General features: G+C 42.4%; 1 protein-coding gene across 2 annotated transcripts in view; it reads right to left on the bottom strand.

Annotated features, from left to right (window-relative positions):
- The window catches only part of WDR33 (WD repeat domain 33), a 108,656-nt gene that overhangs the window by 65,430 nt on the left and 24,596 nt on the right, over nt 1-18,630 (bottom strand). For both annotated transcript variants that reach the window (XM_056115453.1, XM_056115454.1), the window contains 5 exons: nt 5,897-6,123; nt 4,686-4,754; nt 4,081-4,185; nt 1,542-1,637; nt 1,222-1,373 (listed from right to left, as the gene is read on the bottom strand). In XM_056115453.1, coding sequence (XP_055971428.1) covers nt 1,222-1,373; nt 1,542-1,637; nt 4,081-4,185; nt 4,686-4,754; nt 5,897-6,100 — 626 coding nt within the window. In that variant the 5' untranslated portion in view covers nt 6,101-6,123. The remainder of the gene's footprint in view (nt 1-1,221; nt 1,374-1,541; nt 1,638-4,080; nt 4,186-4,685; nt 4,755-5,896; nt 6,124-18,630) is intronic.

The raw sequence follows: 18,630 nt of genomic DNA, 5'->3' as shown, positions 1-18,630 counted from the left end.
GGCTATTTAAGACCACATCCTACATATCAAGTTTTTCTTTTTATTTAAAAGATCTGGGAAAAGTTTTCACATCCTCCTTGCAAGCTATCTCATGGATACTGGTATTTTTGAGGAAAAACTGGAACATTAGGAGCATTCAGATTTGTGCTTAATCCCAAAGAATATGCAGTAAAAGAGAAAATCATTTTTCCTTGCTATTGTGAAAGACTATCAAGCTTCTCTACTAACTCTATGAACTCTCTTTTATTTTTGAATCCCAAGACTAAGGAAGGACCAACTGAAAATTCACCGTATGGGCAGGACACTAAGGCAGAGACTCAGCAGAAGCGTTTTTGTCCGGTAATTTCTGTTAAAATCCTCAGAGTACAGAGTGAGTGCAGTGGATCATGTGTCTACAAACTTGCCGACCTCCTCCCACATGTGGGTGGCACAACCATAACGAATGCTGCGGAGCTTTATTTTGAGGCTGCAGCAATTCTTCAGACTTGTTTTTGAAACTTTTTTCTCCGGCTTTACTATACATGTCTCACTGATACGTAAAAAGATACAGCTTACTGAATATTATTTAAAACTCCACTTATACATTTGCATTAGTGATGTTATCAACAATGATTCAGAAGAAAAGTCCTAGAGTCTTCTTGACAAAGATCTGATCACAAAGCTTGAAGAACCCATTCGTTAATCCATTAACGCTTACCACGTCCAGAGTTATCTGTGTGCTTTTTAAGTCCTACTATACTTTCCTTTTTGAAGTCGTGGCCTAACCAAGCCAACCGGGTCTTCACTTAAGCCTTTTTTGTCCCTTGTATTTTGTGTGAACTCTGAAGGTGTTTTCTGTAGGCTTTAGATTTTATTCAGTTGTATAATTAAAGACTGAATTCTTTATTTGAAAGAAAATAATCTTATCTTACACAATAGATAATAAAAAAGAATAAAGTATACACATTATTAACCATAAATGAGAAGAGAAAACCAGTGCAAAATGCGGCAGACAATACATCTCTAACATATTGCAAAGGCTGAAACCAGGATAACACTACTTCAGGAAAGTGCCAGCAAAATGGTGAATGTGTGAAAACAAAGAAAAATATTGTGTTTATAGGGTGCAGAAAGTTTCCCAGAATGTGACAGAGCCCATGCATCTCTGCACCCAGAATACACTTAGAGAATAATTTAACCATGACAATAGGGACTACAAAAAATGGTATATTGTGTATAAACCTGGCCTCTCTAATCGCCTCCTTATGTGCCTGGAACATCTTGACGTTGTTCATGTTCGACTGCCAGTATTTCACATATCCTCCGTGATCTGCCGTCAACATCCACATGTCATTGTGTGACCAAGTCATGGCCCTCACAGGGCTATCATGAGCCTATGGAAACAGAAAACATTTGGAATCACCGTACATGAAAGAAAGCAGTATGAATCTATACAGGCACATAAATACTCAGTGATCATTTGTCCAATTTTAAGTTAATAATGTCATGCACTTTACAGTCTCTCTCACAGAATTGTGCTGCCATCTGAGAATTAATGTTACCTGCAATATTGTTTCAAAATTGAAAGTGAGTCCATTCCACAAGGTGAACTCTCCACTAGAAGCTCCAGTGACCAACCGTCTTCCTTCTGGAGTCCACTGGAGAAGAAAAAAAGACAAATTATATAAGGTAACAAATCCTCATCCCCAACCCTAAGAAATTTCTGAAACACATAAAGTCTTTAATAAAACTGGCACAACTGATATCAAGTAAAAAGTGCTTCCATTTAAATGTAGGTCAGCTTTATAAGCAAGAATCATGAAAAGAACTTGCATTAACACAGGATAGCTCTTGAGCTAATTACCAAAATTCAAACTTAAGTGCCTTATGAGTACCGAGTTAAGTTATAAACAACTGTTAAAGAGCATTTCAAAACAAAATATGTAAGGATCTCAATTACCTACAGTATATGGAAGGCTGACATAAATTAGATGGGTTAGCTACTTAGGAAAACTCTAACTCAAGAATTCAGCTTACAGGTGGCCAGAAGGGGCAAAGGTAATGGGATTGGTGTTGGAATATTGAATGTCTGTAACTAAAGAGATGACTTAATATTAAGTTATAAAATTTAAAAAAAGAATTTGGCTTATTATAACTATCAACAAACCAATTCAGACAAAAAAGGTACCAGCATTTAAATGAAAGGGGGATGGGGTACAGACTAATTAAAGAATACCAAGGCTACAGAATTTCCTGGCAATTAAATATACTCTATAACAAGCAATGTTTTAAAGCTCCCTGCCAAAGCTGGAAACATAGTACATGGGGTAAAGTGCTTGGCCTGCATGAGGTTGATTCTGGGTACCACACACATAGAGTTGTTCTCAAAGTATCAACAGGAGTGATCCCCGAGCACAGAGCCAAAAGCAAACTATGAGAATAGCTGGGTGTGAACAAAATATAACAGTAGCAGTAGTAGAAGTAGTAGTAATAAAGAAGAGATGGGGAAAAGGAGGGAGGAAGGAGGGAAGAAAGAAGAGGGAGGAGGCTGAAAACAAGGTGGAATAAAGTTCTCTTCCACTGAGAACAAAGCAGTGAAAAATCATGTTATATTTACTCAAAAAAAAATTTTTTTAAAGATGCTCCAAGAGAACAGACCGGTTCGGGGAAAAAAACTCTGGGCCCTTCTCAGAACAGGAGAGGACAAATTCACCCTTCTGCCTGAAAGCCCAGAATCCCACAGTCACATCCAACACTCTTGACTTAGAAATTGTCCAGCTCAACTGAACCTTATCAAAAAAATGAGAAGGGGAAAAAAAAAACCCCAAAACCGCCAAGTCACCAAACTGTATTAGATCTATAGCTTCTGAACTGCGCAGTCGTATATGTGGTTCAGATAATACCTCACCAAGCTTGATGAACAATAAATAACAGAGGCTCAACTAGCACTAACTAGCAAAACAGATCCTCAGACTATGACTTTGGTCAACATCATTGTGGGGACCATATGGGGATAATTCAACTACATAGGATTATTCAGCATTCCTATAGGTGGGATATAACAGTTACACAATTTCACTTTTATTGATCTAAAATTTGATAATTCCATTTGCCTTTGTGCTATAACAGTAAGTAAATTTGTGCTGGGATGGTTGGGAAGAAAACTAGGGACACTGGTGGTGGGATTGGTGTTGGAACATTTATTGGTTGAAGCAACTATTTTATAAATAACCTGTGAAATCAAGGGTCTATAATAATAAAAAATAAATAAATTAAACCCCTAATATACCAGTCACAGCATATCACAATCTGCATACTGAAGGAGAATCTGTGACTATGTTGACTAAGTCAAACTACAATATACTTATTCCCTTGATTTCTATGATAAACGACATCCATTTCCTTAGATGTAAATAAAATAACATAACAACCCCATTATCCAAAATAAAACTATCAGATGAAAAAATTACAAATATTATAACAGGAAAAAGGGATATTACATATATAAAATGAAGACTACTTGCTAAATTTCATAGCTATACATATATAGGAAACCTGGAATTTTATTTATTGTGACACTGATTGTTATAAACAAAACCTTCTTGTTTTCCTAGTTTATTATCTGCTAAGATCTACTTATTTTCCTTTGCATCTATGTATGTCCATCACTGTCTCTTCTGGGGTCAGGCCACACCCAGTAGTGCTCAGAGATTATGCACTGTGGGTTAGCGTAGCAGATAGTGCACTACTGAACCCAAGCCAGCAGCACACACGTAAAGTACCCTACCCCAAATTCTTGCTATTCTGTTGAATATATCTGCAGACTAACTTGGGTCTATTTTTCTCCACAATATTCAAAGTCGGGCTGGAGCTATAGTACAGCAGGTAAGGCGTTTGTCTTGCACGCGGCCAACCCAGGTTTGATCCCCAGCATCCCCATATGGTCCCCTGAGCACCGCCAGGAGTAACTCCTCAGTGAGGAGCCAGAGCATCCCCTGAGCATCTCCAAGTGCGACCCAAAAAGCCAAAAAGCCAAAAAAAAAAAAAAAAAAAGAATAGATAGATAGATAGATAAATAGAAAGACATAGCCTAATACTTACCCTAACAACAAATACTGGACACTTTACTTTATTTGTTGATGTCCGAACAAATTTTGTTGTTACTGCATTCATAGGATTATTCAGCATTCCTATAGGTGGGACCAACTACAAAAAAGAAAACAAGAAAATTAGTTCCTAAAAGCTCCTGGTTATTCACAAGGCATAAACCAAGGGCATGGTAAGGTACTCATTTCAACATTTAAAGATAAATTCTAGGGCATTCAAAAATATTTAATAAATTATAACCTAAGTTAAGGAAAATGGAGATAAAATAAAGTTGAATGTCTATTACTACTAAACAGTAACAATTAAGGACAAGATTCCCTATGCATATTCACATCAAGCTAAATTTAAACCTTTTTCATTACACACTTTTTGAGGAAGTACATTTTGTTAGACACTACTTTAAGCCCATAATCAAAAGGCTCATTTGTCAATAGATTTAAAACAGAATTTAAACTGAGATCAAAGGGAATAACCGAGGTTTACACAGTTGTATTAATGTCTCCTTGGGAATGGCTTATCTCAATTTAAGGATGTATTAGGATATGTGCATACTTGAATTTCAGATCACATATTAAACAAGAGTAGCACTCCATACTTACATCATTATAATAACCTGCATCAGGCTGAATTGCCCGCATATCTCTCTGGTCTCTTTGCCATATTCTATTCTGTTGAAACCAAATTAATTAAATTGTTAAATGGTCTGTTTGAAATTAAGCAATTAACAAAACATAAGCTGTGACTAAATGAAGACAGAACAAAATTATTCTCAGTTCTAAAACATAAACAAGGGTCTGGAGCAATAGTACATGCAGGTAGGGCACTTCTATCTTGCATGAAGTCCACTAGGGTTTGATCCCTAGAATTCCATATGGTCTCTATAGGAGCACTGCTGGGCATAGCCCCAAAATCACACAAACATAAACGATAGTGGGTATCTTCGAGTCCCCTCTATAGGAACCAATGATGGGACAGGAGAGAATAAGGTGTTAGAGACTGAAATCAAGGTTCAACAGTGGGCATTTTATGGGCCGGAAAGCTAGTACAGGGGTGCTTTGCATGCAGTCAATTATGGTTCAATCCCCAGCACCCATATAGCCCCCAAACACTGCCAAGAGCAACCTATGAACAGTCAGGATCACAGCCAGGGGTAGACCAATCACCTATCCCCAAAATTGTGGGTGTTGCAATACAGTGATTAGGGTTCAATTCCCAATAGCACACAATCTCCAACCATCACCAGGTACAGTGCCAGAGACTGGAAGCACTGCAACAGAGCGACCCGGTAGCACCACACAGGTAGGTCTTTCCGTGGAACACCAGCCAGTGGCCAAGAATCGCTAGGTAGGGCCCCGATACATACCAAGCACCACCTGGGAGCCTTTCCCCCAGCCTCCAAAATCTTGTTTTAAATAACTTACTACCCTGCAGTTTTACATTTTTGTTCTCGTTCTGTACTGCTAAAGATTGAAACTCAGAAGCCAGAGTAACAGTAACAGTAATAGTGGGTAGGATGTTTGCCTTCTATATAGTCAACCATGGTTCAATCTCCATGGGCTCTTGAAACCACCAGGAGTGATCCCTGAGCTTACAGCCAGGACTAAACTCTGAGTACTGCCAGGCAGAGAACAAAAACAAGAGAGATTAAACCAGGTCCTCATACATGGAAAGCAAATAAGAGTTCTTTTCTACAGAACTCTTACTTGCTTTACATGTAAACCACTAAACTACATTTCCAACTCTTTAAAAACCTTATTTTTAAAAAAAAAGGGCTAAGCCTGCACATCTAAAAGGTATGCCATGTACTTACCTCCAAATACTTAATTACGGATGGATTATAGTCTATGGTTTTCCGGTTTACGGCTTTTCTCATTCGTTTTCCATCAAAAGTAAGCTGCTGCATTGCTTGCTGCTGCGCAAAATCAGGTCGCTTATAAAACAGTTGTCGAGGTGCCTGATGCTGGAACCTTGGCATATGGAAAAAACGAGGAGGAGAACCAATTTCTGTAGCCATGGTGGTGCTTTCGTCCTAGAACACTAAGGTAGGGAAAAAGATGTTCACTACAAATAGCAGCACTGTAATACTATCTAAAACATTTCTGAATAAACACATTTCACTCTTTGCTTTGCAGGGAGCAGGGCATGGGGCCACACCCAACGGTGTTCAGGGGTGTTCTAGCTCTGCACTCAAGGTTCACTTCTAGGAGTACTCAGGGGACCATATAGGGTACCAGGGATCAAACCCAGGTTAGCCCCATGCAAGACATGTGCCTTACCCACTGTACTCTCTCCCCAACCCCTAAAACAATACTTTTTGATGAAATTATTTTATTTCACCTTTCCCAATCACCATCTCCTATAAAAATGCTGGAGTTCTGAAATACTTTAGAAAATAATCATCCTCACATCTTCACTATCAGTATTCCTCTAGAAGGTTACATATTGTTTTTTCCTTTAAGTATAGTTTCATCTTAGTGAATTTATATAGGAACTTCCCCCCAAATACAGCCCTTTTCTTTATTTTTTTTTGGGGGGGAGGGGGAATCAATACTGGCAGTGTCCAGTGGACCATAAGCAGTGTCAGGATTTTAACCATTGCTGTAGCCACAGCCACAGATAAATGCCTTAACCACTGAACTACTACTCTGGGACTCCCAAATACATCTCACTACCTACTAAAGTTATCACTTTAAAGTGATGACTCTTCACAGACAAATCAAACTATAAAGAATCAAAGTATACATGTGTATACATTTATTGCTATATATTTATTGCTAGTCAGGTCAAAAATTTTTATTTCAAAGGATGAAGAGACAGGACAACAGGCAGTGTTTGCCTTGCATGCAGCAAACCTGGGTTCGATCCCTAGCATCCCATATGGTCCCCCGTGCACTGGCAGGAATAATGCCTCAATGCAATGCCAGGAGTAATCCCTGAGCATCGCTGGGTGTAGCCCAAAAACAAAAACGAAACTTTATTTTTGGCAATGTGGTTTACAGTAACATTAATGATAAGGTTACAGTGCACAACAGAATCCAGCATCACACCCTCCCTGGCACAGAACAACAACAACAACAACAAAAAAACCTGCTAAGTGTGTTCATCTTTCTGGAATAGCAAAACAAATAACATATTCAAAAAGATCTATACTGCATCAAAATAAAAGGACTTGGGCTGTCGAGAAGATACCGCAGGAAGGACACTAGCCTTGAACGTGGCCAACCCAGGTTCAATCTTTAACACCACATATGGTCTCCTAAGCACTGCTAGGAGTAAGCTCTGTGCACAGAGCTGGGGTTAAATCTTAAGTGTCACCAGGTGCGACCCCCACAAACAAAAACTAAATTAACTCTGGGGCAGGGGGAAGGTTTCAAAGGGCTGACACCCACGCTTTGCATATGACGGCTGAGGGTTCCCTCCCCAGGCCTTCATGGTTCCCCAAGCACAAGGTAAGGAGATGGGGAGAGAAGTTCTAGCTCCCACAACACAGAAACAGCGAAATAAAAACGTGCATTTAACACACCATCCCTATACTCTTGAGCAATCTGAGAAGGCCACTGAGTCTGGGATTATAAAATTTATCAAAAACCGAGCTGACACTCAATGCCTCTTTTGCAAACCACAGCACCCAAAAGGAGAGAGAGAACAAGGAGGAATGCCCTGCCACAGAGGCAGGGTGGAATGGGGGAAATGGGGGGTGGGAGAGATACTGGGATCCGTGGTGGTGGAAAATGGGCAATGATGGAGGGATGGGTACTTGACCACTGTATAACTGAAACACAAGCACAAAAATTTTTAAGTCTACAACTGTACCTCATGGTGTTTCACTAATAAAAATCTAAAAAAAAAAAAATGGGTTGAAGGCCAGGGCCAGAGATAGTACAAGGGACAAGGCACTTGCAGTGCACATGACCCACACAGTTCAATCCCCAGCCCTTATGTTCCCTAAGACCGTCAGGAGTGATTACTGAGTGCAGAGCCAAGAATAATCCGAGAACTGCTGGGTGTAGCCCAAAAATCCAAAAGAAAAGAAATGGGAGTGGAGGGGTAATAGGCGTAGTGTCAGAGCAGAAGTGACAGGGCCAGAGAGATAGTACAACAGGTAAGGCATTTGCCTTGTATGTGGCTGAAATGGATTCGATCCCCCATCCCATATCGTCCCTTAATCAGTTGCACTGGCGGGTGTGCCCCCACCCCCTAAAAAAAAAGGAAAGAAAAGTGGACAGTGGGGAAAAGTAGATCAGACCAGAGGTGACATAAGGACAGTGGTGCAGAATCACGGGCACTTTGGTGCTGGAAGTGTGCAGTAACTTTGTACATAATACCATGAACCTGGGGTTGAAGAGATAGTATAGGGGTTAAGGCAACTAATCTTGACCTGGGTTCAATCTCAGGGGCCACATATGGCCCCCTGAGCACCACCAGGAGTGAACCCTGACCATGGAGGCAGGAGGAAGCCCTACGTACCACTGGGTATGGCCCAAACTCTATACTAGGGGGGGAAAAAACCCCACAAATTTAAAAGACTGTTGTAATCATACTATTTAAATTATTATATATTTTTTAAATCACTGGAAAAAATGAGGCTGGAGAGATCATACAGGGGTTAGGGCGCTTGCCTTGCACGTAGCTGACAGCAGTCAGACTGCTATTTCCTAAGAACAGCCAGAACTGACCCCTGGGCACGGAGCCAGAGTTAAGTCCTGAGCACTGCTGGATATAGCCCCCAAAATTAATCCACCAAAAAATGACAAGCCATCAATGAATTAAATTAGAATACACAAAAATGCACTGAAAGCATTTTGTTTGGTGAAAAAATTTACTTAGCTACCCATGAATCCAGTTTCAGCATTCAAATCTCAGTAATGACCTATATTTTATTTGGGGGTATTTTTAATTTATTTTTAATTTATTTTTGAAACACACCTGGAAGGTGCTCAGAGGCTACTCAAGTCTATGCTCAGGGGACATGTAGTGCCATATATAGAAACTGGGCCTCCTATCAGTCGAGCACATGCTCAGACCACCGAGCTGTTTCTCAGGCCCAATGGCTTATATTAAATGTTAAGGGGCCAGAGCAGGCTGGGCATTTCTCTTACATTCAGTCGACCAGTTGTGAACCCTGGCACCCCATATGGTCTCCGGAGCCCACAAGGAAGTGATCCCTGAGTGAAGAGCCAGGAGTAAGTCCTGAGCACTGCCAGGTGTGCACTGCCTCTTTCCCACCAATAAACCCTTAAATGTTAATGCCAGTAATTTTTAAAAGACACAACTCTGAAAACTGTATTTCAAATTTACTATTTTTGCTTCATAACCAAATTTCTATTAGAAAAAAATGACCATAATACTCGTTTCCAATAAAATATCATAAAACATACATCAAAAGTGGCTTAAATAATTCATAGCAAAACAAGATTATTAAAATATCAAGACATGCCACAACACATGGATAAATTTCAAAAACAATATAAACGAGTCAAGTATAATGTCACAAATTTATAATTCCATTTACGTTAAAAATGCAGACGAGGTGAATAGTTATACAGAACACCAAACAGACTGTCAGATGCCTGGGACAGGGAAAGGTTAAAATGGGGACTAACTGCTAACAAGATTAGTTTCCTTTGGAGAAGATGAAAATGTTTTGGAAAGAGGTAAAGCTGTTAATGTACTAAATGCTGCTAAACTGAATGCTTTAAAATGCTTTAAAACAATAGACTTTATGGTATGAGATTACAACTTCAGTTAAAGAACGGGAAACAACTTTCCGCCAGAGAGTAAATAAAACATTTGTTTAAAAAAAATCAACAGCCTGGATCCAGAGACTCTAAAACCAAGCTCCAGGAAGAGAACAAGGCAGAGTCTCCTGCCCCCACGCCTGGCTGTCCTCACCGGGGCCCCGTGGAGGAGGGCGGATTGAGTTTCCCTCTCCGCCCTGAGCAGACCCCCCGACAGCTGAAGACCTCCAGGACCCAGCCAAAGCCATGCTGAGACCACTCTCCACACGCTTGGACGAGGAACCGGCAGAGGAACCCAGGTGTACGGAACCCGGGGCTGAGATCTCAAAGCCTGCTCGGTTTGGGACTGGGCCTCCTCCACCAGCTACCCCACTTTCCAGTAGCTAGACAGTTTACACCCACCAACTGCCGTGTAACCCCATCAATGGCCAGGATCCAGAGACTTTTAAACCAAGCTCCCGGGAGCTCTTATTCTCTAGTTCTCACTCTCAGAGAACCCGGCAGGCTACTGAGAGTATCATACCGCCTACATGCCTGACTAGGAACACCTGTAAAGGTGATTACAGGCTGCCCCAAAAGCTTCCATCCCTCTTGGAGAGCCCGGAAGCTACCGAGAGTATCCCGCCCGCACGGCAGAGCCTGACAAGCTAACCGTAGCGTACTCGGTATGTCAAAAACAGTAACAATGAATGGTCCTCATTCCCCTGATCCTAAAGGAGCCCCCAATATGTCATCGGGCTACACTATCCCGTGACAGGGACAAATGGAGATGTTACTGTGCCTGCTTGAGCGAATCGGTAAACAACAGGGTGATAGTGGGGGGAGGGGGGATCACATTATTTTAACGGAGTACCAAAAGTCAAATACATAGCACTTAGCAATGTCCCCCCTTTGTTCATTGATTTGCTCGAGTAGGCACCAGTAACATCTCCACTGTGAGACTTGTTACTGTTTTTGGCATATCAATACGCTTGCCAGGCTCTGCCGTGCAGGTGGGATACTCTCAGTAGCTTGCCAGGCTCTCTCCGAGAGGGACGGAGAAATCGAACCCGGGTCGGCTGCGTGTAAGGCAATCGCCCTACCCGCTGTGCTATCACTCAAGTCCAAAAGTTAAATATAAGGAAAGTAAAATGAAAGGTATCGATATATTTACTATTACTAATCATATTTACTATTATAGATCAGAATTCATGTTAAACTGGAATGTATTTTCATTTGCATGTATTTTATTTGTATACACACAAATGCAGAAAAGTTTCATTTATAAAAATACAATTTCTGTGGCTGGAGTGATAGCACAGCGGGTAGGGGGGCGTTTGTCTTGCACGTGGCAGACCCAGGTTCGATTTCCAGCATCCCATATGGTCCCCCGGGCACCGCCAGGGGTAATTCCTGAGTGCATGAGCCAGGAATAACCCCTGTGCATCGCCGGGTGTGACCCCCCCCTCCAAAAACAAAAAAAAATTTCTTCTCACTGCCGTACTCATTCGCACTACAGTAACAAAACACCGCCATTTAAACTACAAAGAAGGGTTTGAAGTTTATATTTACATATATATTCATTTACCTCAAATAAATTTCATTTACCTCACATCTGAGGTGGAGTGAGACAATGACAGAGAAGAGAAGGGGTTGGGCAAGGGAAAAGCAGCTCAAGACAAATAAACTAGGAGCTCGTACAGTGGATAGGATGCATGCAGCCAACCCAGGTTAGATCCCCGCATCCCATATAGTCCCTTGAGTACTGCCAGGACTCATCCCTGAGTGCAGCAATGATCCCTGAGTGCAGAGTCAGGATTACGCCCTGAGCACTCTCAGAGGGACCTGGAGGGGTGGGGGTATCTCCATGACATCAAAGTTACTTCCCTCAATATTCCACCAGCCAATCTAGTGACCGGTATGTTGAACAAACCGGAACGCCCAGACTTGGCTCTCCAGTGTTTCTGCACAAACAATGACTCATTTTATAAAACCCAAACCTCTGAGTAAATTGCATGCTAACAAAACCTCAAAAACAGAATGAACAAAAAAATAGCCAGGAAAGGAACTGTGAGATAGATATATACACTTATGGTGGGAACAAAATAGATTTTGTTCTTTGGGATTCTGGGGCCACAATCCAGTGATGCTCAGGGAACTCTCCTGTCAGTGCTCAAAGGACAATGCCGTACAGGGATCAACCAGGGCTGGCCATGTGCAAGGCAAACAGCTTAAACCTAGCACTCTATTTTTTTTCCCCCAGACTCAGTAAGTTGCTTACTTGGAAGGACGGAAATTGAGAAGAAATGGGGGGTCCACACCCAAGGGTGTTCAGTGGTCATTCCCAACTCTGTCCTCAAGAGTAACCCCTGGTGATGCTTGGGGGTCAATATACTGTGCCAGGGACTGAATTCACTGGCTCTGGATCACACCTAGCTCTGCAATACGGAAGTAAGCCCTGAGCACTGCTTGACAGGGCAGAGGACCACGTGTGGTGCCAGGCATCAAACCCAGGTTGGGTGTGTGCAAGGTAAGCTCTTTACCTACTCTGAATAAAAAAATAAAAAATAAATAATAAAAAAAATAAAATCTTAAGGGCTAGATAAATAGAGCAGATAAGGAGCTTGCCTTGCACATAGCCAAACCAGTTTTGATCTCTGGAACTCAGATGGTCCCAAGGAAGTGATCCCTGAGCACAGAGCCAGTAGTAAGCCCTGAGCACCGCCAGGTCTGTGTGCGGAGGGGAACCTTAATAAAATACATTTTTTAAGACAAATATAACCTCACACTGAGAAACGCTATTATTAGAGGGTAAAAAGCCAAAATTGGTGAAACGGTACGGAAGTTAAGGCATCTGCCATGGATGTGGCTTCAGCTACAATGGTCTGAATCTGGTACCCCTAGGTGTGGCCCTTGAGTACATAGCCAAGAGTAGTCCACCCCCAAAAACACATAGGCACAAAAAGCAAGGAAGAAAAAAAAAATTTTGCCAAGCTCACCAGAAATGATCCCTGAATATCAAGGGGTGTGGCCCAAACCCAAAAGAAACAAACAAACAAAAAATTTTTTAAACACAAGGGCCAAGGGGCTGGAGTGATAGCACAGTGGTTAGAGCATTTGCCTTGCATGTCACCGCCCTGAGTTCGATTCCCAGTATCCCATATGGTCCCTCGAGCAACACCAGGGGTAATTCCTGAGTGCATGAGCCAGGAGTAGCCCCTGTGCATTGCCAGGTGTGACTCAAATATCAAAAAAAAAAAAAAACCCACAAGGGCCAACCAGGCACTCTATATGGTGCCCTGCACCCTGTCAGGAGTGATTCCTGAGCACCACAATCAGGTGAGGCACCCAAACATAAATAAATCATGAGCGTAAACTGACAAACTCCTCCCCCATACTATAAATAAATAAATCAAGTAGGCCATTCAAGGAGCTGCTGCAGTGCATGCATAAGGCCTGGCTCTGATCCCAGCACAAGAAATGTGTGTCCCATCCCCAACACTGTCAAGAGAACCTCTGAACAAGAGATGAGAGTAATCCCCAAACACCACTAGATGTGGGATACCAAAATAAATTCCTCTTATTTACTGCTGAACTCTTTGAAGGTATCAGTTCATTCAACATTGCAAGAGCATTCAGATTATTGACAGTGCTTGGCATTGGGGGGCGGGGGGGGGGGGGAGGGCGCGGAGCAGTCACATCTGGCAATGCACAGGAGTTACTTCTGGTTCACTCACACAGGAATTACTCCTGGCGGTGCTTGGGAGATGCTGGAAATCGAACCTGGGTCGGCCATGTGCAAGGCAAACGCCCTACCCGCTGTACTATAGCTCCAGCCCCAGTGCTTGGCAATTTGGTTACAGGAGCGATAATACAGCAGGGAGGGTGTTTGCCTTGCTGGTAGCAGACCCAGGTTTGATCCCCAGCACCCCACATATTCCCCCAAGCACCACCGGGAGTAATTCCTGAGTGAGGAGTAAGCCCTGAGTATCATCAGATGTCCTCTCTCCCCCCACCACAGTCCCTAAAAGAAAACCTACATTGAGGTGCATGTTTAAAATGTTTAGCTTTAGGCCAGCTGCACACGCTAGGGGAAAAGGCAGCTGAGATAGAGAAGGAAGGACCAAATAAAGGGTATTGAGAGGATCCTCCCAGGATGGGAGATGCGTGCCGAGAGTAGACTTTAGACCGAACATGATTGCCACTCAATGCCTCTTTTGCAAACCTCAGCACCCAAAAGGAGAGAGAGAGAGAGAACAAAAGGGAATGCCCTGCCACAGAGGCAAGGTGGGATGGGGGAAGGGGGGGAGGGATACTGGGATCAGTGGTGGTAGAGTATGGACACTGGTGGAGAGATGGGTATTTGATCATTGTATAACTGAAACCCAAGCACAAAATTTGTAAATCTACAACTGTACCTCATGGTGTTTCACTAATAAAAATCTAAAAAAAAAAAAAAATTGTTTAGCTTTAGAGTAAACTGCCAAACTCCCCCCCACCCCAAGTATGTATACCATTTTGCACTCCACCAGAGATACATGAAAGTTCCAGCTGTTCAAACATCCTCACAAAAACATCTTCACAAAAACTATCTATTGTCATCTAGGAAAAGAAAACAGTAGTTTTCTCATTCAGTCTAATAGATGAATACCCGGATCTCATCGTGGTTTCAGTTTTTGTTTGCATTTCCCTAATAATGGGTAATTTTTTGCTCATCATTTTGGGTGCTTGCTTGCCTCCCAAAATATAGCATCTCCAGCACAAATTCTGTTCAAATCTTGTCTTTTTTTTGGGTATCACATACGTGGTTTGTGAATGTTTTCATACGCTGCTCTTTCATTCTCAGTATACTTCAACATGACATTTCAAAGAGAAGTTTGTCAAGTTCCTATTTTGAGCTTTTGATCTCATCCAAGAACTATCTGAGGTTTTCTGGGGTCACACCTGGCAGTGTGGAAAGGACCATGTGGTGTCAGGGACAGAACCCAAAATCATACATGCAAATCATACATGCAAACCATTCCAATCTTCTACCTGGGCCTCTAAGAAATCTTTTACCATATGCATTCAGAGCTCTGTTCTATTTTGAGTTCATTTCTGCAGGGACTGAGATTCAGTTTTTTGTTTTATATGATGTCCAAATGTCTCAACAACATAGAGGTTAAAATAGGTTAGAATGCAGACTATACTTTCAGAATGGAGCACGATTCTTGCTCGCATGCAAACCTCCTAAATTTTATCCCCAGCACCACCCAGGCAGAATCTGCATCACCAGGAAGCAGCACCTAACCTAGCATTAATCAGCCAAGTACATTCGAGAATGGCATCGGGCCACAGTACTAACCAGCCACATATCATCAGAAATGGTTGTCCCCTGGACACATTTTTGGGACAGCAAATGATACTTATCAAACCAAAGACAGTACAGAGGTTGAAGCGCTTTGCCTTGTATATGGCTGAGTCCTGTTTGATTTCTGAAAAGGCACATGGTCCCCTTGGAATCACAGCACACCAGGCGTGATTTCTGAGTAGTAAGTATTGGCCCTACATACTGTCAGGTGCACTACCCTACACCACCATCCCCAAAAGAAACTAAGTCAATACCTCGTGAAGGTACATGTATGTACTATTATAAATACATTTTAAAATATTACTCTGGGAACTCAAAATTCTTTTACACATAGTATCTAATAATTTGGTACATTAAAAAACAACTTAAATGGGCCAAAGAAATAGTAGAGTTGGTAAGGTACACCAGGGTTTGATCCCCATCACCACACCTGGTTCTCAAGCACTGCCAGAAGTGACCTCTAAGTAAAGAGCGCTGAGCTCCAGGACCAAACCAAAAACAACTTAAAAGACTAAATTTTTACTCAACTTGGAAAATACAGACCAGAATTCAGATCTTCTAGTTTTTGTTCTTTTTTGGGCCATATCCAGCACTATTTGGGGGTTACTCCCAGCTCTGTACTCTGGATCACTCAAGAAATGCTGGGGGACCATGCGGTGTGAGCACTCCAACCCAGATTTCCCACACATCAGACAGAGCTCGCTCAGCCCTGTAAACTCCCTCCCAGCGCCTTAGTTCTTTTTCGTAGGGGATAAAGGAGTGGCAAGTTATATACACCCAGCAGTGCTGGGAGGAGGATGTTATTTCAAGCTTACACTTGGGGGTTACTCCTGGAGGTGTTCAGGGAGCCAAATTCAATCAAATAAGGGTGGCAGCATTCAAGTTAAGCACTTTATCCATTGTACTTTCTCCAGGCCTCAGTTTGTTGTTGTTGCTTGCTTTTTGCTTTTTGGGTCACACTCGGCGATACACAGGGGTTACTCATGGCTCATGCACTCAGGAATTACTCCTGGCAGTGCTTGGGGGACCATATGGGATGCTGGGAATTGAACCCGAGTTGGCCATGTGCAAGGCAAACGCCCTACCCACTGTACTATCCCTCCAGCCCCTCAGTTTTGTTTTTAAGAAAATATAATTCTTGGGCCAGATCGATAATACAACAGGTAGAGTTTTTGCATTGCACGCTGCTAATCCAGGTTAGATGCCTGGCATCTCATATGGTCCCCCAAGCACTTCAGGACTGATCCCTGAGTGTAGAGCCAGGATGAGGCCCTGAGCATTACTGGGTGTGCCCCCCCCCCAAAGTAGAACATTCCTATTTTGTATGATTTAGTGAATTATTTTGTGGAGGGGGCCATGCCCAGTGATGATCAGGGGCTACTCTTGACTCTGCTTAAGGGTCACTCCCAACAATATGTGGAGGACCAAGCAGTGCTGAAGGTCAAAACCTAAGCTCCCACATGCAAAGCATGTGCCCAAACCATCCCTCTCACCCTCACAGGGACACCTGGGGTTACTTTGTCTCTCTGGACAGAAACCCTAGCGTTTCCAGACCCAAAAATTACCTACTGAGTCATACCAAATAGGAAGAATCTACTTGAGGATAGTGAGGAGGGGAATGATGACTGATCATGTATTAAGTTATAAAGAACAAAAATATAAACCAAGCTTTTTATTCTTTGCTGGATTAGTAAGCTTTCCAAAAGCTCAGAGTAGTTTTATCTGAAAGCTGTGTCTGACTCAATGACAACATACATGCCATTCAGTCCAATACGGTATTTTTGAAAATCTGAGCTTTGTTACTTAAAACAAAGAAGGCATGACTAGGGAAAGAGATTAAAGGGTTGTTGCACATGCCTGCCTTGGTTCCTGACACACAGGCCCACATGCATACACCACCCAGGCTGTCCTGATGGCCTGGAGCATGGCCCAGGGATCCCTGAGCACTGCTCGGGCAACCAGAAAAAGAAGAAAGGAAAAGGAAACAGCAGAGTTTAATTCTAAAGTCTGTTTTAAATGCATTGTACAGAACAGTTTAAATGGAAAATACAACTAATACACTTTTCACATGTGCTTAAACAATACATAATTTCTATTTCCAAACTCAATCTACTAATAATTCAGATGCTATGGAGATCAGAAGAATCAGTTCTAGGGGAATAAGCTACATGATGAAAAATTTAATGCCAAACAAGCTGATAAAGTCTTCCTTACAGCAAGGCCACACCTATTAAACAGACAGAATCATATTTCTTTATTTGGGGGTGGGGGATTGCCCCCACACCCAATGCTGCTTAGGGTTTACTCATGACTCTGCCCAAGACTCACTCCTGATGATACTTGGGGAACCCTATGCAGTATTAAACCGAAGTTGGCTCCATGCAAGGTGAGCGCCCTTAACCCCTGTACTATTTCTCTCTAGCCCCCAAAAGTGTGTTCCTACATCTATCAAAAGTAAACAATTTTATTAGCTCCCTGTAACTCTCCTCCAATTTAAAGGAAATAGAAAAAACATAGATCACAGAAACTAAGATTACAAAATAATCTATTAGACAAATGGTTTGGTTAATAAAATATAGCCGGCATAGACAAAAGAAAAAGCCAAAGGAAAAGAAAGAAGAAAATTATTTTGAATCTTGAAACTAAGGTGATAAAATTCTCCTTAAGGGAATCCAGATTACAGATCTAAGAGTAACCCCTGATCGCCATGGAGGAAAACTAAGAGGAAAGGGGGAGCCTATGGAGAGAGATAACACAGGGGCTGTGTGACATGGGTGATAGATCTGAGCAGGGCAGAGGGGAGCTGGTGCTTTCTGAGCCACACTCAGTGGTCCTCAGGTCCCACTCCCAACAGTGCTCAAGGGACCATGCAGCGCCAGCACCTTAACCTCTGTACTATCTCTTCAACCCAGAATGCAAGCAGGAAGCCCAGGTCCAATCCCCAGCACCACCTGTGCTCTGAGAACGACAGATGCCAACACCAGACACAGAGGGAGTACACTCAGCCCGCTTGGGTACAGCCCAAAATACCCAACAGCAAACAGGCTTGACGCTTTTAACAAAATGCATACAACCTAAAAAAATAATGTGAAGAAAAATTATGCTGAAAAAGCCACATGCGGGGCTGGAGTGATAGCACAGCGGGTAGGGCGTTTGCCTTGCACGCGGCCGACCCAGGTTCAATTCCCAGCATCCCATATGGTCCCCTGAGCACCGCCAGGAGTAATTCCTGAGTGCAGAGCCAGGACTAACCCCTGTGCATTGCCAGGTGTGACCCAAAAAGAAAAAAAAGAAAAGAAAAAGAAAAAGCCACATGCACAATAGCTGCAAAATAGAAGGAAAGCAAGGAAGACCCTGGGTTCGATACTTGGTACCACAAAATTTTAAAATACGAAGAAATAAATTCAAAAGGTAAGAGCATGAAGTTTGGATGAAACCTTCTGGGGGTGAAGAGATAGTACAATGGGTGGAGGGCTT

Source organism: Sorex fumeus, unplaced genomic scaffold (genome assembly GCF_029834395.1).
Source record: "Sorex fumeus unplaced genomic scaffold, SorFum_2.1 ptg000029l, whole genome shotgun sequence".
NCBI classification, from domain to species: domain Eukaryota; kingdom Metazoa; phylum Chordata; class Mammalia; order Eulipotyphla; family Soricidae; genus Sorex; species Sorex fumeus.
This window is presented reverse-complemented; position numbering and strand designations above follow the sequence as displayed.